Source organism: Paramisgurnus dabryanus, chromosome 6 (assembly GCF_030506205.2).
Source record: "Paramisgurnus dabryanus chromosome 6, PD_genome_1.1, whole genome shotgun sequence".
NCBI lineage: Eukaryota > Metazoa > Chordata > Actinopteri > Cypriniformes > Cobitidae > Paramisgurnus > Paramisgurnus dabryanus.
The window spans coordinates 35,144,967-35,171,723 of record NC_133342.1 but is presented as its reverse complement, the minus strand read 5'-3'; the positions used below and the strand labels follow the sequence as shown (position 1 = coordinate 35,171,723).

Sequence of the window (26,757 nt, the reverse complement as noted above, 5' to 3'; positions counted from 1 at the left end):
AACCAACTTTTTTAGTTAATGATCTGTAAGAATGGAGCTTTATTAGTGCTGTTCATTGATTTTGTTAAGTTTTTTGACATTTGGATATAAAGTGTTTCAATACTACAATATATGATGTAAAAACGTCCGAGTGCTGCCCTCTTCAGGTTAAACGGTGGCAACTGCAGTTGAATTTTCCTATTGGATGTTGGGTCCAAAAAATAACTCGTGATGTAAGCAGGTTCAAGCTCAACACGCCCTTGTTACGATCTCACCACACACTTGGTACGAGCTTAGTATGTCCCCTCTATCTCCGTTGGGATCTGCCCACTTTTCTTGCATTTTTCAAATATTGCCAGTGGGTGGAGTCAGGCTCTGACCAGGGGTTTAGTTACACTTTAATGACCCAATAGTAATGGGGAACCCACCTAGCATCACCCGAGTGGGCACCAGATAAGGGCATTTAGTTTGCAGCACTTGGACCTCGGTCACAGTAAATTGACAGAAGTTTGAGCGAGAGAGGGAGTAGTCAGGAGTGATGATGTTACTGCGCGCCGAGGTCAAAGTGCTGCAAACGAAGTGCTCTTCCGCCATACAATATAGTTCTCATTTTTTATCCGCTTAAAAAATCACCACGTTTTATTTTGTGCCACCATACTTACTCATGTGGCTTCTAAATTCATCCCTGTTTGGATCCTAAGGAATGAATGGGGCTAGGCTAAATGCTAACACATTCACGACACACTGTAGAAAGATTAAGTGCACGCATTGAAAAAAGAAAGGTATGTATTAATTCATCTAAGTTGAGGTAAGAACATAGCAAAATATTAAAAAAACTGTGCTGTTTTCCTTTAAGCTGCAGTCACACTAAACTTTTTTAGTGTGACTGCATCACTCGCAGATAACCAACCACCCACCTAGCTCGACAGTAGTGACAGTTCATTCGTCACTCAAGTGGCCACTCCCTTAATTATGCATAATTTTAAGGATTAACATAATTTAAACAGATCAGTTACAAAAAAATTCACTCCCCTCACAGTTGTCATGAAGGGTAAATTTAGCTATATAGACCAAAAACACTTTTTGTACCAGGCTGTATTATTTTCTACTGTAAAGTTGGCCATTTTTAACATGGGAGTCTATTGGAATTGACTCTCTTTTGGAATCAGTCTTGGCTTCAGGAAAGAGATCGGAAAGTTGCCCCTTGTGAAGTGAATGCATCTTTACGACTATGTCTAACTTACTATGTCATGTGGGTGTCCAAAACAGGTTGAGGAGCTCTATATATGAACGGAAATGACAAAGCAGTCCTCAGTTCTGAGTAAAACAAGCTTAATGCAAATATTATATGCAAATTTAATTTTGATAAATCTGATTGTGTGCATCTCTTTTGGGTAAGAAAGAGAATAAATGCACACGTACATATTTAAATCTCCCTCAGAACAAGCAGACAAGACAGAAGTGAGTATCTATTTAAGGATGATCTGAGTAAATAAAAACACACAGTGACTTCAATATCAATAAACTTTTAATAAATAGTGTCTCATTAGTTCCTAATATTTACAGCCAGCTCACAATCCACACACACTGTTTGTATTCATTTCAAGCACATTTTAGGCACAAATTAATTGGCTTTTTTGCGGAGGCAAACACCAGATTTCTTTACAGATTAGTGGCTAATAAGAGTCATTATGCAGGTACGAAACAGCACGATAACCATTATCTCCGTTTCTAGTTGGGATATTTTAAAAAGATCATAATTCAAGTTTGGTCATACAGATCAGCAGTGATGACATTTAAACAGAAATGGTCCAAAACATTAAAAAACTGTTACAACGACAACGCCCGAAGATACTCTACAAATACCAGAAAAAGTGAAACACGCATTTAAACTTAAAAACAGAAATAGTTGTAGGTATGGCACCTAAAACAAAACAAAAACCCAGAGCTTAATTAAAAAATAGTTTCTAAATTAAATAACTGATCTGAATGCACTTAAGGTTTACTAAAAAAAAAAAACACCTGTTGAGATCTGATGATAAAAAAAATGCACCACAAATAGAAAGAGGAAATATCAGGGTCTCAAATGACAAAAACATACTCTCAGTTCTAATTATAATACCACATTTAGAATCTAGTATTATTCCACAGGACTTCCTAAAATAGCAGCATGTGAGATATTAATTGGATCGTCCAATCACATTTAAGCCATTCCCCCCCACATAGGTGCTTGCAGTAATAGAAAAACAGAGTATGCGAGTGGATGTTGTCAGTAAGACCCCTGCTGGCCTGGTGTAATGTGGCAGTGCTGATTTTCACAGAGAGGTCTGGAGGTGAAGCGGACAACAAACAAAACCTAACATGCACGGGCTCACACGGGAGCAATGTGATTACTGACCCCTCTCAGAGCGTTGTCTTCATGTGGGTTTGCTAACAGCAATGAAAAGTCACTTAAAGGCAACTTTTAAACAAATCTTTCTTTATAATAAAAGTCAAGAAGATGTGATGTAAAAGAACCCCAGGTGATTCTTCAGTGATGATGATGAAGACCTCGGTTTCTTGGTTACAGGAGGCAGTCTGAGGTGCTCGAAAGCTCCCAAAGCATCTTTCACCCCGGTTAAATACAAAACCCACAACAACCAGTAGAAAGCAGCACATCGAAACATACCCTGTAACATCTCACAACAGATATATCTCTACTGTTACAGTTACCAGGTTTCTTTGGACGAGGAACATTTAAATTCTGAAAGAAACACAGAGACTATGTAACAAGAAAAACCGTCACACAAAATCCTTGTCGGCACGGAGCTGCGTCTGCTTGCGTTCTCCTCGAACGAGCAAGAAAATGTCTTTAGCTCCACAAACCGGTTCCTCTCGTTCCCACACTGTTCTGCCTGAAGCCGACCCGGCAAGCCTTCACCGAGCTGCGGGGAACAAGATGTCATCTTCCTTAAGACTCTGCAAAAGGTGCACTGCTCGTGTGCGCCTGGGGAGGTGGGGTTAGTGAGCGCGAGGGGGTTTGGGGTCTTTGCCCGACCCCCTCGTCGGTAGGGTTATACACTGCTGTCGTCCAGGAGAGGCTCTTTGCCCTCACAGGGTCCGCCCTGCGAGCTGTGCGAGTGGCTCTGCGCGCCATTGTTGTGCTTTTTGTAGCTGCCGGGTCGCATGTTGGGGGCGTTGTGCTCCGGTATGAAGAGCGCAACTAGGAGGGACAGCAGCACTGAACACGCTCCGAACAAAAAGGGAGGACCGGGGATGATGGCACTCTGGTCAAACAGATAAAGACGGATTTATTAACAGACATGTGCAAGCATTCAAACAGAAAAACCTAGCAAGCTGCCTCCGTTCACAGTAAAGGTCTAAAGAAACGAACACGACTTGAAATGACCTGAATCACTTTTTTCTCAAACCCGACATGCATTAATAATTTTTTTATTTTATTTACAAAGACCTGACCCGAGCCGAACCAGAGAAAACTAGACCCGAGGGCCATTTTTTTCCGACTCTACCTAAACGTGTATGCAGTCTGCAACCCAACAGGCACCAATTTGCAACCAAATTGCAATCTGCTCCATTTATTTTCATTTGATATTTGACAACGACACCAATTAGCATTCAAAATTTATTAACACATCTGGCTCAACATTAATTAACCTACTGCCAGCCACACAATGTCGCAAGCGCTCTTGGCAAACGAGATATGTTCGGCAAAAACAGATTAGCTCTTAGACCCTGCCATTGACAAGATATCCTGTCAATTAAGAGAAAACATCTGCATAAAAAACGTGTTCCTGATGAATTTTTATGTTAAAGGATTAGTCCATTTTCTTAAAAAAATCCAAATAATTTACTCACCACCATGTTATCCAAAATGTTGATGTCTTTCTTTGTTCAGTCGAGAAGAAATTATGTTTTTTTTTAGAAAAACATTCCAGGATTTTTCTCATTTTAATGGACTTTAATAGAACCCAACACTTAACTCAACACTTTAGTTTTTTTCAACGGAGTTACAAAGGACTCTAAACGATCCCAAACGAGGCATAAGGGTCTTATCTAGCGAAACGATTGTAATTTTTGACAAAAAAAAAAAAATCTGCACTTTTAAACCACAATTTCTCATCTAGGTCTGGTCCTGTGATGCGCCAGCGCAACCTCACACAATACATCATCACGTCAAGAGGTCACAGAGGACGAACGCGAAACTACGCCCCAGTGTTTACAAGTGTGGAGAAAGAGGACCGTTCCATCGTTGTTGTATGTCAACTGATACTAATTAATGTCTTTGTGTCAGTTTATTGTTTACAATGGTCCGGAAATGTGCGTTTCATATATGTAACACGTGACCTTTCTACGTCACTACGCATTAACGTGAGGTTGCGCTGGCAAGGTACAGGACCGGAGATAGACGAGAAATTGTGTTTAAAAAGAGCATATTTTTTATTTTTCTTGTCAAAAATGACAAACGTGTAGCTAGATAAGACCCTTATGCCTCGTTTGGGATCATTTAGAGTCCTTTGAAACTCCGTTGAAAAAAACTGTTAAGTGTTGAGTTAAGTGTTAAGTGTTGGGTTCTATTAAAGTCCATTAAAATGAGAAAAATCCTGCAATGTTTTCCTCAAAAATATAATTTCTTCTCAACTGAACAAAGACAGACATCAACATTTTGGATGACATGGTGGTGAGTAAATTATCTGGATTTTTTTTAAGAAAATGGACTAATCCTTTAATCTGCAATACCGCGATTATCCACTACATGGCTTACCCAATTTATGAAAAAACTAAAGCCAAAACGTTATTTACTAATTTTAAACTCTATATGTGTTTTGATAATCATTCTAAATCTGATCCCCAACAAAATTCCTACACAAAACTGCAATTATTTCAGCTTTTTGTTTAAAAAAAAAAAGTATTCTTAAAAAAAATACCCATATTTAAGAGTTTATCAACATATAGATAATGAAAAATATAGATAATGAAATTTTTTCCCGTTTTGTTTGTTTGTTTGAAAGCAGAGTATCTTTTCTTTTCTTTGATATATTTTTATGTTTATATATTTTTAGAAGAACATTTTTGTGGAAGGCATTTTGTGAAACTTTTGTGAAAAATTACAAAAAATGCTGGTTTTCAAAAAAAAGGGTAGGGAATGAGTTCATTTAAAATTTCCCGAGACCGCAAATATTACACCTGACCCGTGTCCAAGCACACGTGAAACTTTTAGACCCCAACCATTCTCTGGTCTCAGGTTGATAGGGTTAACCTGAGACCCGAGAATGGTTGGGGTCTAAAAGTTTCACGTGTTTTCGGATTTAAGTGGACCTGTGAAGACCTCTAATTCACAGCCTATAAGCGATCACAGACATGCACAAAAAGGTATGAAACTTTATTATTCTGCTTCCTAAGATAGCTTGTTTTTGATACGGACTTACAGAGCACCGCATGGGACTTTCTGCAGCAATGCCAATCCCAGACTGCACTGCAAAAGCTGTCGGTAATATAAATCCAAGTTGGCTGATATTTTCAAAGTAAATGTCAACTGTAATATATATTTATTGAATACCAAGTAAGAAATAATGTATGGGAAGCAATTTGTTATGGCAGAAATAAGCCCAGACAGTGTGATTAAGAGGGTCTTGTATCACACTGAAGGGGCTTATTTCGCATTAACCACCTGGTGCCTGTACATTATACCGGCTATTTACCTAGGTAGGAAACATTAAATATTGATTTAAAATATTTTATTTGTTAATTTTAATGAATGCAGACCTTCCACGAGGAAAACACATTTACTTTTGGTTTTAAGTTGAATCAAGACGTTTAAAAATGTCACAAAAACACTATTTGGGGTTTAAATATAATGCCATACATGTTATTAAAAAGACATTTGTATTTAATTTTTGTCTAATATTAAACTGTACCTGTCAAAATGATTTGCAGCTTTTAGGTTATCATATGTTATTACTTTTGAGTGGTTGTTGTGGTCTGGGAATAACAAAACTCGCATATGTCGCGACTGGCCAATCAGAATCAAGCATTCCAATCAATGAGTCGTGTAATAAGATGTTTATATAAACTAAAAACCATTAACCCAAAATGTGTACATGTTTTTAAGTTTATGCACAGTGTATCACATCATTGCTTTTGCATCAACTGAGAGTCCCCCTGTGATGCACTGACCAATGCACAGTGTCCACATCAGTCACTTTTTCTAGTTTCATTCCAGTTAGGCTGCTGGCATAGAGAGTGAACAGCAGACATCTTACAAGGTTTCGGAACAGAGCCAACAAGACTTTAAATCATTACCTCATCAGTGGGGTTGGCCATGTTGAGTTTGGCACCCTTTCCTGGGCTATCTGCAGGGTCCATTTCATTGAGCTCCACGTGAAAAAGGTAGAAGACAAAGCCATAGAGTGCTGGACCGAGACCGTTACACAATCCTCTGATTCCCGTGATCATACCCTGCACCACACCTGATACACAAACACACAAAGTGATTGGAGAATAATGCAAACACTGACACCAGATAACGGCTCCATATTCATTCATTTCACAAGATTTTTTAAGATGTCAAATAAATCTTTGGTGTCCCCAGAGTGCACATGTGAAGTTTTAGCTCAAAATATCAAATAGATAATTTATTATAACATGTTAGAATTGACACTTTGTAGGTGTGAGAAAAAATTTGCCATTTGTGGGTGTGTCCTGTAATGCAAATGAGCGGATGAAATGCAAAAACTGATCACCATGATGGTGGTTTGTTAAAACTGTTTTTTCTCTCTCTCTCTCTTTCTCTCTGCACTAAATGGCTGTGCCGTGGTTGGATAGTGCAGATTAAGGGGCGGTATTATATTATAAAATCCCCTTATGACATCACAAGGGGAGCCATATTTAAATGACCTAATTTTTCACATGCTTGCAGAGAATGGTTTACCAAAACTAAGTTACTGGGTTGATCTTTTTCCCATTTTCTAGATTAATAGAAGCACTGGGGACCCAATTATAGTACTTTAAAGGAATATTCTATTTTCTTAAAAGAAAAATCCAGATAATTTACTCACCACCATTTCATCCAAAATGTTGATGTCTTTCTTTGTTCAGTCGAGAAGAAATTATGTTTTTTGAGGAAAACATTGCAGGATTTTTCTCATTTTAATGGACTTTAATAGAGCCCAACATTTAATACTTAACTCAACACTTAACAGTTTTTTTCAACGGAGTTTCAAAGGACTCTAAACGATCCCAAACGAGGCATAAGGGTCTTATCTAGCGAAACGATTGTCATTTTTGACAAGAAAAATAACAAATATACACTTTTAAAGCACATCTTCTCGTCTAAATCCGGTTCAGCGCGACTTAACATAAATGCGTAGTGACGTAGAAAGGTCACGTGTTACATATATGCAACGCACATTTGCGGATCATTGTAAACAATAAACTGACACAAAGACATTAATTAGTATCAGTTGACATACAACAACGTAGGAACAGTCCTCGTTCTCAACACTTGTAAACACTGGGGCGGAGTTTCGCGTTCGTCTTCTGTGACCTCTTGACGTCATGACGTATTGCGTGGGGTCACGTTCGCGCATCACGACCGGATTTAAACGAGAAGTTGTGCTTTAAAAGTGTATATTTGTTATTTTTCTTGTCAAAAATGACAATCGTTTCGCTAGATAAGACCCTAATGCCTCGTTTGGGATCATTTAGAGTCCTTTGAAACTCCATTGAAAAAAACTGTTAAGTGTTGAGTTAAGTATTAAATGTTGGGCTCTATTAAAGTCCATTAAAATGAGAAAAATCCTGGAATGTTTTCCTCAAAAAACATAATTTCTTCTCGACTGAACAAAGAAAGACATCAACATTTTGGATGACATGGTGGTGAGTAAATTATCTGGATTTTTCTTTTAAGAAAATTGAATATTCCTTTAACATGAAAAAAGTCAGAATTTCATGATACATCCCCTTTAAAAACATATATACCGAACAATACATAAACAAATGCTAAAATTAAGTACTAAGTAATATGATGGGTCTGTGACAGTGCTGTGTGTCTCACCCTGTTGGTCGGGGTCTGCGTTGCGGGACACTATGGCACTTATCGCTGGGAAGGTGATGCTGGACATGGCAGCCACAGCTCCAGCGGCCCACATCATCCTTAAAGAGGAATTAAACAATAAATTCATACACATACACTGGTATTCCTATCTTTTAAAGTCAGCAGGAATGGTTTTAGCGGCTTGCTTTTCAGGATATTTGTCCACTTAAACATGAACGTCTCTTCAGCATTAATCTTCATACATGGGTATCTGTTACCCTTTGTTTTATCAAGGTCTCTGTCTTGTGTATCAAAAGTGATGGCACAACACTGAACACACACGAGAGCACAGCCAAGAAACATAAAATAACGTCATGCAAGCAGTGACGTGAATATTTAACAAAAGCAGGATATAACAGCATACATATGTGTGAGATCCTCTTTATTCATTTTTCGAAATCACTTGTAAAGCATCTCATTCATATGCATTCAACAAAACATGGTGACTAAAAGAGAAATCAATCACAAACACACCATATCTAATCAAGACTTTGCTGCCCCCTACTGACACATTGTGAATACTCACCAAGGCTGGGAGCCAAAGCCGTACCAAGCCAGCTGCAGGATCTGAAAGCCGAGGCCTAATAAGATAGTGTTCTTATTCCCTATAGACCGCATCAGGATTCCCAGGACAACCGTCTGCAGAGAGAGACGATGCATTAATCGATCTACAACACCTGATGTGTATCGAGCAGATTAATACAGACGAACACATGCTGTGCTGCTCGGAGTCGGATGACACAAGCTCACAGTGGGCAGGAAGGAAAAAAACAAACCTGAGCCAAGATGGAGAGGATTCCCACCACTGCGATAAAAGCAGCAACCGTTTCTGATGTGAAACCAATGACCTGAGGGTTGACAAGACAAAAGTTAAACTGTATTTACTTGAGAAGACTATAAAGATATGTAGATATTTCTGCTCACAGGATTGAAAAAATTGGGAGGTGGGATCATCACAGGGGAAAAATGGGGTACAATCAGGCTGATAATCCTGTAGTGTGAGCCCAGCTTTAGATGTTGTTAAAAAGTATAATTTAGCCACATGGCACAGCTGTTTCCCTTATGCGTTTACAGAGCTGCACCATCACGTTCTGATTTTTTAATATGACGACTCTCCTTCTTTGGGTGACTCCTCTCCCATGATAGTAAAGTGCGAATCGAATGCAAAATCTGGCAAGATTTTTAGGTAAATCCTAAAAATCGCGTTGTGCCTAACAACGCCCCTTAGCTGTTATAAAATGCACTGGTAACCCACTGTTTCTTGGGGCTTATTGCTTTAGTTTGTACCTTTTGCATATCGTTAACAGCAAAAAATTATTTACTTTGTATTTTTGTCTTGTTTTCAGTAAAAATATCTAAAAATTCTTAAATTAAGATGTATTTTCTTGGTGAGCAAAATGACCTAAGAAAATAAGTCTAGTTTTTAGACAAAAAATAAACAATTTAAGTAAATTTGTGCTTAAAACAAGAAAAAATATCTGCCAAAGGGGTGAGAAAAAAAATCTTAAGTTTTCTTTTTTCTTAAACACTTAATTTAAGCTAAATTTCTTCACCCCATTGGCAGATATTTTTCCTTGTTTTAAGCGCAAATTAACTTAAATTTTTTATTTTTTGTATATAAACTAGACTTATTTTCTTAGGTCATTTTGCTCATCAAGAAACTACATCGATTCTTAATTTAAGAATTTTTAGATATTTTTTTTGCAGTGTAATACACACAGTGTATTTTTTTTTACAGCAGAGGTTTTATATGTTTATACATTTAAAGAAGAAAGTTTGCTGGAAGGCATTAAACTTTTGTGAAAATCATAAAAATGCTGACGCTGGTTTTAAAAACAGTGGCGGGGAAAAGTTAATCTCTCCATGTACTGGCTGACGCTATCTGAACATTTTGATTGAAACGTTGTATTACTGGCAATTCTCGTGTTTATTGCCTTTTTAAGATGAATTGCTTGTTGTATTGCTTTGGATAAAAGTGTCTGCTAAAAGAATAAATGTAAGAGGTTGTGCACACCAAAACTTTTAAACACGGCTGAAAATGCCTGGAGGACACAGATTGACAGCTGTTTTTTCAGCTGAGCGCCAGCTTTCTTCAGCCGAGCGCTTTGGTAGCTGTGATACTTGAACGGTGAGCCGGTTGGTTTTTGGGATACTTGTCTCGCCCCTCCTCCACTGTGATTGGACGGCCGTGTGAGAACTGACATTGACAAGCGGAGCTTTTCACCCAAAGTTGAATCTCTTTCAACTCTCGACGTTCAGCGCCGAGTGCGGAAAAACCGCTGAGCGCAGGTTTTCATGGCGGAAAAAACGCTAGCTGCTGGCTTATTTGAAAAAAGCCGAGCTTATATTAGAAACAATTGAAAACATGCGCCGGCCGCGGGCGTACAAGTTTTGGTATGCACGCCCCCTAAACGCATTTAAGGAATCATAATCAGTTGGTGTACCATTGAATCTAATCACGTCTGTATTGAATCTTTCATATTCCTCTATAGAAACAATTAACGTCTCCAGCAAACAATGCTGTTCATACTGTGGCCCACATTTACTTTCAGTCTGACAGTAAAAGGGAAAAAGCAGACCTGTGGTGCAATAAGCATGCATAACACAAAACCACACCTGCTACGACTTCGAAATACGTGCAAATATCCACAAATCTGCAGTCTGACAGGCTGTTTTCATATGGTGTAGTGTGTCAAGTTTATTTTGGTTTACTCAAGAGGGAGTTAACAGAAATACGTAATGTGTGAGTAAATCATGACTCACTTATGGGTATTTGCTTAAGCACCCCCCCACAAAAAAATCCCTTTTCACATAAACATCCCAGCATCAACATTAGCAACCGAAAGCTCAGACCTGTCATGCATTGCTTAAATGTCGATGTTTAGGTGTTTACTGTACCTGTCTGAGATACAGGAAGAAGCTGGAGTACTGGCCAGCCTCAGGCAGGTAGGACAGGAAGACTGTGATGCAGATCAGGAGGACAGTGGAGTCTTGACCCACCTTCCGCAAGGACTGCGTGTTTAAAAGAGATACAAAGAGAGCGTGATTCAATGACATTGAAAGGACAAAGTGGGCGGCACTGCAGCCATTCTTCAAATTCCAAATACGCCAACTTGTTTAAAGATGGTTTCACACCGACAGTGATTTGCAGCAACAAAGCTGAGTGATTCAACAAGTTTTCTTTTTATCTTTTACAAAAATGCAATGGGAATGCAAACAGCGACGCTCACACACAACCTAAGACGCAGCCGAGTAGGTGGTGACCTTCAGTGTCGTGCATTATTGTACAATGATCAACTATCCAACTGCCATCCGATTCTCATGATTCATTTTAAGCCCGGGATACACTGCACGATTTTTGGCTGTCCCAGCCCAAAGATTGCCATCGTGAAACAATCGTCGCGATTCCTGTGATCGTGGCTCTTCATCGGTCAGCGAGAGAGGTTCAAAGATGGCCGTTTTCCCGGTCTTGGGTCCAAAGAAAGCTTATGATAGTTTTCTGAGAGTGTCAGAAATTCATTATGATCACCGCACAGTGTGTTTGCTGCTACGACCTGCGTACTGGTATTGGTTTACCACTAACGCATGCTGGTAACGTTGTGCCAACGTGTCATCATCGTACCCAAGTTTAAACGATCCAGTTTGATGAGGTAATGATCTTATAGGAGTGCAAAAACCCTGCAGTGTATTCCAGGCTTTAGATGGTACAAGTGGCATCACATGACCTTGCGTTTGGATTGACATCAGTGGCTGTTTCTCAATATGCGTTCTTCAGCGATCTTGCGTCCTTGTGTCCTCGCTCTACGTCATCATTAACAGTCGAAGTTCAATTCCAATTCTCAAGAACGCAAGTACAGAGGACGCGTGAAAATACCCGGATGTGTTCTTGATATCGAGGATGCAACGAGTGCAGACTTGCGCGTTGAAATCTGGGGAAGTCACGTGACCAGCAGGAAGATCGCACACATCTCAATTCTCACAAGTGCGTTCCGTATTCTCGCGACCTGAGTTCGCCTGGCAAGACCAATCTCCACAAGAACGCAAGTCCGTTCTTTGCGTTCTTAGAATTGAGAAACAGCCAGTGACTTACCGCGAAAGGATCCGCCTGCTCCCAGGATATGGGGGCGCCCCAGGAAGCCGGCCTCATCTTCTCAGGCAAGGATTCGGGAACGGCTACCAGGATGAAACAGATGTCCAGAAGGGCTATGGCCGTGGCAAGGATCACCACCAGAGTATCTCCATATGTCTGGGACAAGTACGCACCAATCGCTGGGCTCGTCACCAGACTGGCTGCAAAAGTGGCTGACACCTACAATACAGAAGAAGATTCAAGTTAGGCAACATAACGCATCTAAAATTTCTGTAGCGGTCCTGTGATTCATAGGCTATGTTGACCACAAAGGAAAATATGACAAATCAACACATTTATCACATTCATGTAGGGCCGCAGGAAGTTGTCAAAAGTACAGGAAACCAGATTTCAGAGTTGCAATATGCAACAGCACAAACATCAAGAGGAAGTTTCGAGTCATGTCTTATGCTCACCAGGCCATATGCTGTGCTCCTCTCATGCTCCTGGGTGATGTCAGCCACATACGCAAATATCACAGAAAAGGTGACCGCAAAGACCCCAGACATGGAGATCACTGCAAAGTACCACCTGCAAAATAACAACAAAGTTAAATATAATAAGTGTCAACTTAAATCTAAATCATGACGGTTGTGGATCTTCATTCAAGCAGATGACGTACCATGGGCTGATCTTCATAAGAGGTATGGGTGCGCATGTGAAGAACACAGTGAGCAGCAGGAAAGACTTTCGGCCCCACACATCTGACAGAGCACCGATTAATGGAGCGCTCAAGAAAGACAGCAGACCCTGAAATATCAAGAAAAACCAAAATAAACTACTTGAACAGTTACTAAAACAGACCCACACACACTAGATCTCTTCAATCCTGCTCCTGGAGATCTACCGAGTTTAGATCCAACCCAATCAAACGCACCTGCCTGTAATATTTAAGTCATCTTTGACCATCTGGTTTAAGTGCGTTTCATTAGGGCTGGATCTAAACCATGCAACAGCCCTCCAACAGTGGGATTATAGAGATGTGCACTTAAGGTCTGGTCTCAGTGTGAAACGCTCAATGACAGTACTAGTTGGGTCAAGTTGATTTGCTTGTTTATCAGTCAGGAACAGGTTTTGGTTCAATGCCCATACAAGCCACACAGCATGGTACAAAGGGTACGTTTTGTTCCCCGTTTACTTTATTTAAGGGGTATCGAAGTGGGTTTATCGTGAATAAACATGGCAACCGGAGGAGCAGCAAGCTATAGGTGTTATCTCACATTAGAGAGGGAGGAAAGTAAAGAGTAATCTTCTTACCTTGACCCCATGAATGAGGCCGTTCATCAGGAATGTGTGCTGTGGGAATGTATCACGTAAAACCTGGGACAAAAACACAAATGAACAATCACTGCAGGCTGTAAATAAATAATCTCCTGGAGTAAAGTTTCAGTATAACCACTGTATGGTTAATGATTAGCTGGATCATGTAGATTTACTCTGTGGCAATACTCATGAAAGAAGCCGCTATGAATATATACTGCATGCTGGCTATTAAAAATTTTATAAAAGGGCATAAATGTGTTGAGATAAATGCAGTTCAACATATTGTCAAAGACAAAATGGCAAGTGTCAGTTTATATTACTAGTTTTACCTATCAAAATATCTCAAATCGGTTCAAAACATGACGCGTGGATTAGAAACATAGAGTACAGGTTTATGACAGGTGCATGACTCTATCTGCAGCAAGGATTCTCACAGTCTGGTTATTCATTATATGAACTGTATACAATAAAAGGCAAAAGTCCCTTTCACAAATACAGTCTTTACTGCTAAATTACAGGACTATTTAAAATATACAGGTAAATTGGTCCTTCTAATTGCTTTGTGAATGAGGCTACAGTTTAAATGGGTATCAAAAATCTCTGTTTGCAGTTTGAAGTGAAAGTGAATTAAAAACTGACTTTTGCAGTATGGAAAACAACTGCAAACATTTCTAGTTTGTCACCCTATCCCTTTAGGTCCAAAGCTCAGTGCGTTTACATGCACAGAATAAGCAGATAACTATCAAAAATCTACTTTTCATGTGTTTACATTCAAATCAATAAACTGGCTATGCAGAAAACTGTGTTTACATGGGATTAAAGGGCAATTCACATTATAACGATAACTGTAACGTTAACTATAACAATAAATATATTAGCGTTCACATCATAACGATAACTTTATGCTAATTTGTTCACGCGTGCGGCATTCGTGCAAATCACTTGCCTTTAATGGTTTGAAGTAATATTGGATGTTTCCTGTAATAAAAACTTTTGCAGTTGTTGCAAAAAATGTCTCTGTGCATTGCAATTACACAGCAGGTAACCAGCAGATGTATTCAACACACTGCATTTCACGTAACTCTCAACAGTGAATCTAGTAGTTTGTGTAATAAGATGTTACCTTTTGGCGTAGTCAGTGTGGGAGAAAAAAGCACTACGTAGTTTCAAATAGAGCCCGACCGATATATCGGCAGGCCGATATTAGGCATTTTCCAAACTATCGGTATCTGCATTCATAATGGCTGATAAATGAATATAAAAAATAATAATAATAAAAAAACGGACGAAACAGCCTTCATTAGATTTCCTCACTGTTGGTGTTTTTGACAGAGCGCTCTGAACCAGTAGCTGCTGGTGGGGTCCAGATTTAGGCGTCTAGCCACTGCCTGAGTCAAGTGATCAACAATTTATATTTTGCTGTTGTTGTTATTTATCAAAACTTAACAGAAATTGTCTCCAGTCCTATTCAAAGTTATATTTATGAATCAAGGCTTTTAAAACTGGTAACTTTAATTTGGTGGGTGTTGTTTTTGCGTTTTTTTTTTTAAAGGTTTTTACGTTTCATATCTTAAGTTTGTATTTTTATACATTTTATTTATCAGAACTTTAATGTATTTTGATGTTCCTCTGTTCTGTTGTGACAGTAAAAGAAACACGTTTCTTTTTAAAATGCATTATCATATTATTTTAGTTAAAACTCATAAATAACTACATGTAACTAATGTAAGGCAACTCTTTTAATGTTTTGTTGCGCGTTTCTGGGAAAAATATCGGCCGATATATCGGATTTAAAAACCATCAAACATTTGTATCGGTATCGGCCTTCAAAATCCTTTATCGGTCGGGCTCTAATTTCAAAGCAACTGCATAAGCGCTGGATACCTGAGATAATTTTATGTTATGGACATCGGCAATGAGCTCCACTGCCATTTCAAGTGTGCATGCACTTGAATTTCAAATCGATTTGATTGGCTGTGAATAGTTTATGGTTGATCAGATGAGAGAGAAAAAAAACAAACAAGTTCGCTCAGAAAGTGATCCCAACGATATCGTTCAATTTATATTTATTGTTATAGTTGTGGTGTGAACTCTGCCTTTCTCTTTAATATAAAACAGTTTTCAAAACAATCTTTTTTATATTTATCATTATAATGTAAATGGCCCTTAAGAGATTTGTAAGGTTTATCGCAGGTAGTGACACCCCCGCTATATAGGGCTGGGCAAAAAAAAATCTATTTTTCGATTAATCGTTTTTTAAAACGTGGTTGATTGAAATCAATTCTCAAAGAGCAGAATCGATTTTTTTCATATTTATTTCCGCAAACATTGACCGGAGGAATGGAAGCATTTTAGATTTCGCAAGCAAGACGTGTTGTGGCTTTTAATTTCTTTTTATTAATTACCCACTTGTAAACTGCTGTTCACTGTTCTTTTTTATTAATATAATATGTGTATTAAATCTATATTCATTGAGTTGAATCGAGAATCGAGTATAAAAACCTACCTGAGAACCGGAATCGAAAATTTAACTGAGAATCGGAATCGAATCGATAGCTTGTGAATCGAAATCGAATCGATCTGGAACATCTGAATCGATACCCAGCCCTACGCCTATAGTACATAAGTCGTTCAAAAAGCTGACGGCATATGTGTCTTAAGCTATACTGTTTTATCTCTTCTCGTGCCTGCAGAACCTGTAAATATAACATCAACTTTAATTTTTTACAGTTTCTCTGCCAACTGCTTTAGTCAATCAAAGACTTTTATGCATTAATTTCTCGCAGTTTTCTTCATGTGCGCTTGTCTCTGTGAAAGATAAACGTAACACACAGAGACATGCGCACATGAAGAAAACTGCTAGAAAGCAGGTTAAGGTTTAACATGCCACACAAAATCGGGGTAATGAGCAAAATAAGTACCTGTGCCAATCTGTTTTTGCTTACGCCATTTATGGGCTTTCCCCAGTAAAAGAAAACGTTTTGTTGTAAACGCGCTCAACATCCCAACCAAACAGCGCCCGAGGGCGTTAGACCCCCCAAAGCCTGGTTTGTTTGACTAGTGCGATTGCTCCGTACTGTGCCCGGGCTTGGTTAATCGTACTCTGGCCGGCTTGCAGAGGTGGGCTTGAGTGCAGTTCACATGGGCTCAGGCACGGAACGAGCAGTGTGATCGCAAATCGAGCCAGGGCACGGTTCAAAAGGAGAAACGTAAATTGCGCGACCACTATTCCTTCGTAAAAACCTTCTGATGCGTGCAGCAGGGTTACGTGAATGTCGGAGCTGCACACATGACAGAACAACTAGGCAATATGATTGGCATGTGAGAGGGCAGTGTGTCATCACCCACCAAACGACAAAGAATAAAAAAGACGGTATGATGGGTTCTAATGTTAAGAGAGTGATTAACTTCCTGTTTTCTTCAAAACAAGTGCATCCTAATGACGAAAGCGTGCCTGGGTGAGTACAGTGTGAGTGTGTGCTTCTTGGGGAGTAGGGAATAATCGAGTTTGGGCATTGTTTGGTTGGGTTAGGTATGATATTAGTGCGCCCTTAGTACAAACCCGAAAATATCCAGGATAGGAGCATAAACATGTCTTAGGTTTCAGATTCAAGAGGTCAACAATACACAGAAGACTGAAGTCCAGCTGATCACGTGAGCTCATTCGGTCCTGTATTCAGTTCCCATTCACTCCGGTAAAACTAAACCTCATTGAAGCTACTGTCAATGATTGAACCTACTTTACTCAACTGTCCCATGATTATAAACAGCAGCAGCTCTGTACAGTGTGTGAAAAGATAACCTGACACTATTACACCGCTATGTCTCACTGTTATCACTATGGGAATATAACCAGCCCATAATATTCCCATGAGGAAACGGTTTAACTGAAATAACTGAGAAACCAGAAGAGACATCTAGCTACATTAAGTAAATTAAGAGTTTTTCTTTGTTTAAATGTGTGATGATCTGTGGGTGAATTTGAAAAGAATACCATTTACACAACATTTGACCGCATGTTAAATCAGACTATCCACGGATCAAGATAGTCAGCCTACATCCGCTATCAAACTTAACTGAATGCTGTAAACAGGTTATTCCTTTGGTCTTTTGGGAAATGAAGGAGGTAAGTGAACAAGCATCATTCACACCTGCTGTGTTCATTTGATACCATACTCAGATATTAGGCCATTGTCTAGAGGAGACCACAGAGAATGAACCACAGAGAATTGAGGTCACTCTTTGGCTCACCTACACCACGTAAATGCAAATCATGCATCCACTTTAGGAAATAAGTTGACTGAAAGGTCAGTTTGTCCATATGACACAAAGTAACTACAGATGAACAGGTATGGAAAATTCAGGCATCTACAACTGAAGCAAATAGTAAAAGTGATGTGATGGTCAAGTATGGCAGCCTCTGCATTTAACCCATCCCAGTAAGCAGTTTACACATACTGGAGCGGTGGACATCTCTCACGTGGACATGCCTTACTCAAGGGCACCACAGTCATAACCTGACGGCCATGGATCGAAGCCTAACTCCTTAACCATTAGGCCACGAATGTCCCCGGACAAACCAGGGACACACTGGTGGGATAACACCACACAGCTGCTCTGGAAACCCCATAGGAGAACTGGAGGAATTGGCCGAGGTAATGGATGTGTCGCCTGTAGGTGTGTCAGAATTCTTCAAATCCTCGATTCGATTACATTTTCGATTCTAAGGCCACGATTCGATTCTCAATTTTTAAATTATTAATTTAACAAAAATTATATGCCTTTATTATTATTATAATTTCACATTAACATGCACATTGCCTGCTTTTCCTCGCATGGGGGTTTGTGGGCTTTACTTTACGCGAGAGAGCTTGTATGTAGAGAGGATTCCTTCTTGCACGCAGATGGACTTAATGCACGTGTCTTGGACTTCTCCTAGCATCTGAAATAAAACCGGTGCGTCATAAGCAGCTGCGCTTCTCTCTGTCTCACGTGCACGCGCTCTCGCATCTGTACAAAGTCTAAACATAAACTAAAGTAGTAATCCTTACGTATTTGTTCAGTTTAATGCGTTTTATGCAGGCTAAGCCAAACTATCCCTATTGTTTAAAATATAACCCGCTGCATCTTGGCGGCTTTCTCACGCACGTGCAGAGAGCTGGGCTCTGTCCGAGGGCATATCACTAGGTAGTAATCCTGTTTATGATATGCATTACAAGGAGTTGTAGCAATACATCCCTCATATTTAAAATATAAATCGCGTTCCGCTGGATCTATGTTTTTAAAGGCACCTCTGAGAGGTTTATTTTCCCCCGAACGGAAGTGACATGGGGGCGTGGCAGCATCGACGATCCCATTTTTTAATTCGAAGTTCGAGGTTGTGACTTAATTTCGATCGATTTCGATTTAAAATTGAAATCGTGACACCCTTAGTCGCCTGCCCTTCTCAACAACCTGTTGTCACTGCTAGGTCCTGGATAAGAGCTGCCATTGATGGACATTATATATTAATTTATTTAACTTTGAAAAATATACAATGTATCTACTTTCAACACTTAATCAACAAAACTATGAAAAATTACATCTATATACGTTTCAGTATCGTCACTGCAATGTGCGCAACAGCAAAGGTCACGTAAATGCAGAGCATACTCTCGAAAGGAAAACTATTTGGATGCCTTTGTCAGTGTTACACTATTTGACCAAGGTTTTCAAACTTTTTTTGTCAGCCAAACCCCCTTGACCAAAATGATTTACTTTAAGTTCCTCCTGAGATTTTAAGTAAATATTTCAATAATTTAATAGCACACTTGCATGTTTAACCTCAAAAACTTACATATACATATAAATAAATAAATAAATAAATAAAATACATACAATTTCATAATAATTTATCAAACTATAAAATAGAAAAATGTTACAATTTAATTATAATTGATTATTTTTTCATAAACTCATGAAGCCCCTGGGATCTACAACGGGTTCATAAACCATAGTTTAAGAATGGTTTTTAAATAGCAGAGAGAAATCACAGATTTAATACGATTTTAACCTTGCAAAAGAGATGGCGGTAACAATCATGTTATTATTATTTTCCTATATCTTCCTATAAATAACTGTAAGCTCAGCTTAAAGGGATTTTCAACCAAAATTACAAATTCTGTCATCATTTTCTCTAGCTCATGTTGTTACAAACCTGTATAAATTTAGTTGTTCTGAGAAACACAAAGGAAGATATTTTGAGAAATGTTTGGAACCAAACCGTTTCGTGGACCCCATTTACTGCCATAGTATTCTATTTTCCTGCTATGGAAGTCAATGGGGTCCACAAACAATTTGGTTACAAACATTTCTCAAAGTATATTCCTTCGTGTTCATCAGAACAAAGAAATTTGTACGGGTTTATAACATGAGAGTGAGTAAATGATAACAGATTTTCATTTTTGGGTGAACTATCCCTTTAAAACATTAGACAATGTTTTAGGGATGCACCATATGTTCGGCAGCTGACTCTAAAAAAGAATTTTGGTGTTCGGCCAAAGACTGAATACATTTTGCTGAACACATTTTAAAGGCTTTATAAATGCAGCCAACATGATGGCAGTGTGAAAGCATTTGAAAGTGTTAAGGCCAATTCACATTGGTCCAACAACAACCAACTCCAACATTTCCATTTACTAATTGTTGTAAGACTCTTTGTTCATACATAAAAAAACAGTTAAGGGAAAGTACATTAGAAAGAACTCAAACAAAATGTAGTAAACTAGCTGCTTTTGTATTCATTTCATGTTTGTTCTTAGCTCTTATATGAACACAAAACAGTCTGTAAATGAGTAAACAATTCTCAAAATCAAACACACTACAAGAACCTTATTTTTCTAAAACAGCTCTGAGGGGGCAGCGGACCTGCAGTGAAAGCAAAAACCAACACTCGCAACATTGCTTTCAATTCATGAATTATTCAAACAAAGAAAATGCAATGCCACTTTGCATGTTACACCTCATCTTGAGTAGATGCTGGTTACTCTCAGAGCCACACAGTTGACTTAAAGTTTAGAAATAGCAAGCTGCGACTGGGATCATGTGACTATACTGGATACAGTGTCAACAATAGCGTCATGCTGAATAAAACAAAGGACCAAACTACAAACAAAATCTCAGGTTCAGCCTCATTTGCAACTGTGCGGCCTGGCGAACCCTTCAGTTAGCGTTTATAATTAATAAAGAACGTTTTTAGCAAAACGCTATTTGATGTTGTGTTAATGTAACACTCCATTATCCATCTTCAAGGCCTTTGCCAACACAATTCATCACTCATCAGCCAAGACAGAGAGTGCGTCATCCTGGCCTTTCTATTTGATCAGAATTCATTTATTCATAAATGCATGCAGCCTGCTTGAGTCCGGGCAATGGGAAATGTCACTCTTTGTTATAAACTCAAAAGGAAGGGAAAAAGAGGGCGTCTGGATAAACCCAAACATTCATGTCTGAGGCTTTCCATAATTTGTTTATATGTAACAATTTTAAAGAGGGTGGAAATGTAAAACTGGTTTACCGTAAGCATCGGAGTGGTGAGTAGTCCCCAGGCGAAGAACTCCAGGAAGATAACCACCACGGCATGGTAAACACTGGGGTCGCCAATCCCCTGTGGCTAATAGAGGAGGAATTACATTACTAACAATGCTACCATAAACAAACCAATTACAGGAAGTATCAGCATGAACTACGGAAGCAATATGGTGGATGATTAGACAGGACAAATGAAGCTTAGGCACACCAAACACACCCAAAAAGACAAATATCAATATTCAGACCTTGTGTTTTATTACCATTAGATAAACAGCATAATACTGTGCAATAATAGGGTACAAGGTATATAAATATGCATCCAGGCTTATCTACAGGCCTGACGGCTTTCTTTCACATCTATTGAACTGCATACGCTTTCACATTAAGGGTCCGTTTACACAACATTGTTTTTAACCAAAAAGAGAACGTGTGTGTGAATTTTGGCTGTCCGTTTAAACGAAAATTAGATTTTTATGTGTCGCTGTGTGTACGTAAAATTTTTAAAGGAACAATTGAAAATAAAATTGATGTTTTGCAGATTGATACGTTAACTCATGATTACAACTTTGAGCCTGTAATGGGTTTGTATTATGAACGCAGAAGCCACTTTATTCGTGTTTAAAGGAAAACAGCACAGTTTTTGAATATTTTACTATGTTCTTACCTCAGCTTAGATGAATGAATACATACTTATCTTTTTCCATGCGTGCACTTTTAATCTTTGTACAGCATGTCTTGAATGTGTTGGCATTTAGCTTAGCCCCATTCATTCCTTAGGATCCAAACAGGGATGAATTTAGAAATTACAAAACACTTCCATGTTTTTCCTGTTTAAAGACTTTTACATGAGTAGTTACACGAGTAAGTATGGTGGCACAAAATAAAACGTGGCGATTTTTTCATACAGGGCAAGCTCATGTTTACCTCATACAACGCGAGAGGCACGTTTATTCAGGCGATCTTCTGAACAGCCGACCAGCTTGGTTTAAAGCATGAAAGCAAAAATGCAAACTAACACTGGTTACTTAAGGTTTCATTTCCTTTAATAAAAGTGACTTTGTATTTGTGTAATTGTTTATGGGTTTTCATAAAAATATTAATGAACCTCAAGCATCTTTTGTTAAGTTTTAGGGGCTGTCCACACGGAGACGCGTATCACTGTATACGTATACATTTTTTATCATATTGGCGTTTCGTCCACACGGATCCGGCGTTTTGGGAGACTGAAACCGCTATTTTTTTGAAACCGGGTCCAAAAGTGAATAAAGCTGAAATCGACACCCTTGCGGTTTTGTGTGTAGAGCCAATCCGTATATTTTGTGAAGCGAAAATGTTATAACATCACGTGTCGGAAGCGTCACACTTAACAGCAACAACAATAATGGCGGACTACATGATTGTGTTCATGCTACAGAAGCTATGAAGCCTACTAGCTTTATAAAAGCAAAATCTATTGCTTCTATTCAATTGTGGTGAGCAACAAGCGATAATGGACAACACCATACGCCACATGCTCTTAGATCCACCGCAGAAGACAACCAGGAGAAAGACTCCACTCTTTCTCTTGAAGTTGTTGCGTTCGCCATCACTTCTTCTTCTTGGTTCGTATACAGGGCGCAAGGTTATGCGCATGCTCAAAGTCTTCTTCTCCGTGTATAGTGTATATCTGTGGCAGAATTACAGAGCCCCATACTGGTCTGGCATATATACTACACCGCTTTCAGTCGGTTTCAGTGGTTTCGTGTGTGCGCAGATATTTCTTGAGACGACCCCGTGTTTACGGATTATTTTTTTAGAACAAGGAAAAAAAATTATTGGATAGGGAATGCACCGGCTTTGTGTGGACAAAGCCTTAAAGTAAGGGGGAAATCCACGTTTTTATTACTGTAACAACGCATGTAAATCACCACTTTATATCATAATGGCTTATTTATTTTGTTAATAACAAATAATTTTAATATTCATCAAGGTCTAAAGCTGAAGATTAAAATTAGTTTATTAATCTGTGGCAAAATTCTCAGCACACACTTAAAAACGTAATTCATTTTGTTAATTGCTATTTTAACATTTAAAAATGTTTTACTATTTAAAATCTGCACAAACAAAAATCAAAAATTATAGTAATTATTAGTAAACTCTGTAGTAGTGTGCGGCTTTTGCACTTTTAAAAGTACTTTGTTTTTGTTTAAAGCAACACTAAAGACTTATTGCTCTTTGCTCCCCCTACAGGTTAGAAGCGTAATGGTTCATTAGCCCTGTCGTAAATACTGCAGCATAGCTGGCTCTGATTGGATTGTAGGTCTGCCGTAAAGCAAGTTTTTGTAGTTTTCACTCGACCTACAGGACCACTACCCGACGGTTGGAAACTTCTTTAGTGCGGTTTTGGCCGAAAGAGGGCTGCAAAGCGAATGTGAAAGTGCCATTCACCCTGTTTTGAGTGGATAAACCACTGAAACTTTTTTGGAAACGTTATTTTAAGGTAAAAAAAACTATTTGGTGTTGCTTTAAGAGTTCAGTTTTTAGAAACTAGTCAGACTGTTAAACAAACAGAAACCGGAAGTAAAATTCAGACCAGATGCTTAATCGCGTCACGGCACGTTCGTCCGATGAAACGGTCTATAGTTCTCGTTTTTATCTGCTTAAAAAAAAAAAATAATCGCCACGTTATATTTTGTGCCACCATACTTTAAATAGGGAAAACATGGAAGTGTACACAGCGAACACACATTCACAACGCGATGTACAAAGATTAAAAGTATAGCGGAAGATTTTCCCGAATTATTTAAAAGAACCGCCCCTCGATATTTTAAAAAAATGCTCCCGAGAGGGAACGCCTGTTAAACGCGTGCACGAGACAGAGAGAGAGCGTGCAGGAGCTCAGTTCTTCTCTTCGCTCTGTTTACAAGTTTCTGTAAACAAGTTTACCGTGTCTATGCGGTTCGTGACTTGTGCCAGGGCTAGCATCGCAAATCATAGCTTACATCAACTTTTACCACCAGTGATTTTAAATGGATTTCTCCAAATAGCATGACAAAATGTACCTTTCCAGTAGAAACTTCGCGTGGGAAGCCCAACCTGTGCTTTTAGCTCATGCCAGCGTGTAAAATAGTCTCCCATAAACATCTGGTCTTGTTTCTTTATTTATAGTCCTTTCTCTTCTTGTCATACAATTCGTAGACACTTTTTCTCTTGCGACCCTCAGACATTTTGAAAAAAACACAGTGAGAACGCGACCCTCAATGAATGGTTGAAACCGTAGCACAACACACATACACGTGAAAGTGCGCATGTGCAGAAAGCGAACGTAGAGGCGAGCACGTGCGACGGTTATACGTCAACATATAATCAGAATGATTGACATCTGGAATGACCAATAACAGTGGTGATCCACCCGGAAAACGAAAATCTTCCACTATACCTTTAAGTGCATGCACTGAAAAAAAGATAGGTGTGTATTAATTCGTCTAAGTTGATGTAAAAACATAGTAAAATACTGAAAAACTGTGGTGTTTTCCTTTAACAGCCAACAGACTGAGCTCCCATGGATCATTGCTAATGAATAAAGAAAGACCGTTGGCCTGTGTTTAAGTGGTTAACTGTGCAGTACAGCTTTGTAGAGAAAGAACAAACAAGCCAGAGAGAGCTTGGCAGGTTAAACAAGCATGAAAGGTTATAACAGGTCTTCCCATCTAGCTGGAAATACTTAATATTAACAGAAGATATTGTAGCTGCTGTTGACACCAAAAGACAACGATTAATTTAGGCTATTTTGTAAATAAACCTTTTATATAAAAAAGTACATAAATTATATTGAATTGTAGATACAAAAAGATAATATCAAAATATAACAAGTGCAAAGCAACGTCCTAATTCTTCCTATAACGTTTTTGACCTTTGGAGCGTGTATGCAAAGCAACTGACTACTGTGAATTTTGTCCGTTGACCACAATGCTTTATTCCTAAATAACGTACACACTGACTGATGCCATAGACTCGCACTCATCTGTCCATGTGAACACATATGCTAACAGTTTCATGAAGCTAAATCTGACAGCATGTTAGCAGCTGTTTGACATCATTTAAGTTTTTTCCAAATAGCCCACAACCAAAATTGCATGGTGCGACCAAACTTGATCTTTATTGAGAACACATTATTTTAACACACATTTCAAACAGAACATATGTCAGGACATACACGTCTTTCTGGTTGAAGCATCCACTTCCATGAACATATGTTACTCGTGATAACACCTAACATTAAAGTCTAGCGATTTATTGTAATGCTTTTCATATTTCCAACCTTTCTACTTTTGCTATATGTAAAATAACGACAAAATTAATCGATCTGGTTTAATTTCTCGCCAGCTGCCTTGTTATGACTGTTGGCTGTCTAATGCAACTGTTGCCTTTTACAAATCAGTGTTAATTCAAATCTCTTGTAGTGAAGAGTTAAAAATCACACAACAGATACAATTATCAGGACCTGTCTATTTTACAGGTGTTAAAAGCTCAACATTTAAATAAAATAATGTTTTCGCTTGCTAGCACTGATTAGCATTATGGCTAATGTTGAAATGCTTTACTCACAGTGCCTCCATCTTTAATAATGATTTTCTTAGCCAGAAGAATGCTGCGGTTCAGCCGCTTTTTCTTCTTCTTCTCTCCAGTCATTGTTAACTTATATCCATTCTTGTTTGTGTGAGCTGGACCTGCGAGGTGTGGCTAAATCTTACAGTTTATCGTTAGCATCCACGCTAAGCTACGCGACCGACACTTCCTGTACTCCCTCTTCAGTAACAACCGCCCTCTTCGGAGAACTATTCCGCCAAACAGGCGGCTGATTGGTCAACAGCGCAAGGGAGCGGCCTGACTCGTGATTTGATTGGTCGAGTACATTATCCGTGTGAGAATGCCCGACGTGCTCATTACCATAATCGCGTACACAAAACAATGAGGAATCCTGTCAAAGTGCTGACAGTTGTGTTGTTTTTATTGTGTTATCCAAGTGAAAAAAAACTTAACATGGAGAAAAATTATTCAAACAGGAATGACAACAGCAAGAAAAAAAAAAGTCACGAGATAATAAAACGTGTCTTGAAGATAGAGATCAGTCAGCATGTACAGAACTCATGCACAACATGTGCGTTTTATTTCTCATCACTCGTTTATAATCTGCAGCTTTACAACATTTAGTAATGATATACAATACACCTGCTGTAACAATTGCTCCTTTCTACAGTAAAACATATCTGAAGTGTCTTTCTTATATTAATGTTATATGACACTGACATGTTCTCACAGATATCTCGGTGAAACTCTACAATAAGGTTCATTAGCTAACATTAACTAATAATGAACTGCACTTATACAGCATTTATTAATCTTTGTTAATGTCAACAATTATTAATACATTTTTATACCACGGGTCTGTTGAATGCTGTATTCTGATTGGCTGAGAAATGTTCAGTGGGTATGCATTAATTTCTGATAACCGCACACCTAACTTGTCAAATGTCTTAAAAAAAGGCACCTGAGCAATGTTTGTGGTAACTGTGGTATAAGAGGAATAATTGACTCAAGTCCTTTGAATTATTTGAAAATAATGCACACCCGCGGTGTAACATTGCACCTTGGGTGTGCATTATTTTCTTATAATTCAATGGCCCGTCGTCAATTATTCCTTACTTAAAATATTGTTAACGTTAGTTAATGCACTGTGAACTAA

General features: G+C 38.7%; 1 protein-coding gene across 2 annotated transcripts; it reads right to left on the bottom strand.

Moving 5' to 3' along the window:
* Positions 1-1,489: 1,489 nt before the first annotated feature.
* Positions 1,490-25,844, bottom strand: mfsd14a2 (major facilitator superfamily domain containing 14A2). Of its 2 annotated transcripts, none has more exons than XM_065277087.2 (12): positions 25,620-25,844; positions 21,019-21,114; positions 13,458-13,520; positions 12,823-12,950; positions 12,617-12,731; positions 12,162-12,380; positions 10,970-11,083; positions 8,848-8,919; positions 8,598-8,710; positions 8,033-8,130; positions 6,280-6,446; positions 1,490-3,245 (listed from the first exon to the last, which is right to left on the bottom strand). In XM_065277087.2, the coding sequence occupies exons 1-12, from the start codon at positions 25,701-25,703 to the stop codon at positions 3,033-3,035; spliced, it is 1,482 nt and encodes a 493-aa protein (XP_065133159.1). In that variant the 5' UTR covers positions 25,704-25,844; the 3' UTR covers positions 1,490-3,032. The 2 variants fall into 2 exon arrangements, with proteins under 2 accessions (XP_065133159.1, XP_065133160.1); XM_065277088.1 differs by having other exon boundaries at positions 21,019-21,108.
* Between the last annotated feature and the right edge of the window lie 913 nt (positions 25,845-26,757).

Excerpts from the sequence above, each read along its gene's own strand:
- mfsd14a2 (XM_065277087.2), bottom strand. The coding sequence starts at position 25,703 with ATGACTGGAGAGAAGAAGAAGAAAAAGCGGCTGAACCGCAGCATTCTT. Across the intron at positions 13,521-21,018 it reads TCACCACTCCGATGCTTACG|GTTTTACGTGATACATTCCC; the intron begins GTAAACCAGTTT and ends TTTTTGTCCCAG. Across the intron at positions 8,131-8,597 it reads GGCTTTGGCTCCCAGCCTTG|GATGATGTGGGCCGCTGGAG; the intron begins GTGAGTATTCAC and ends TTCCTCTTTAAG.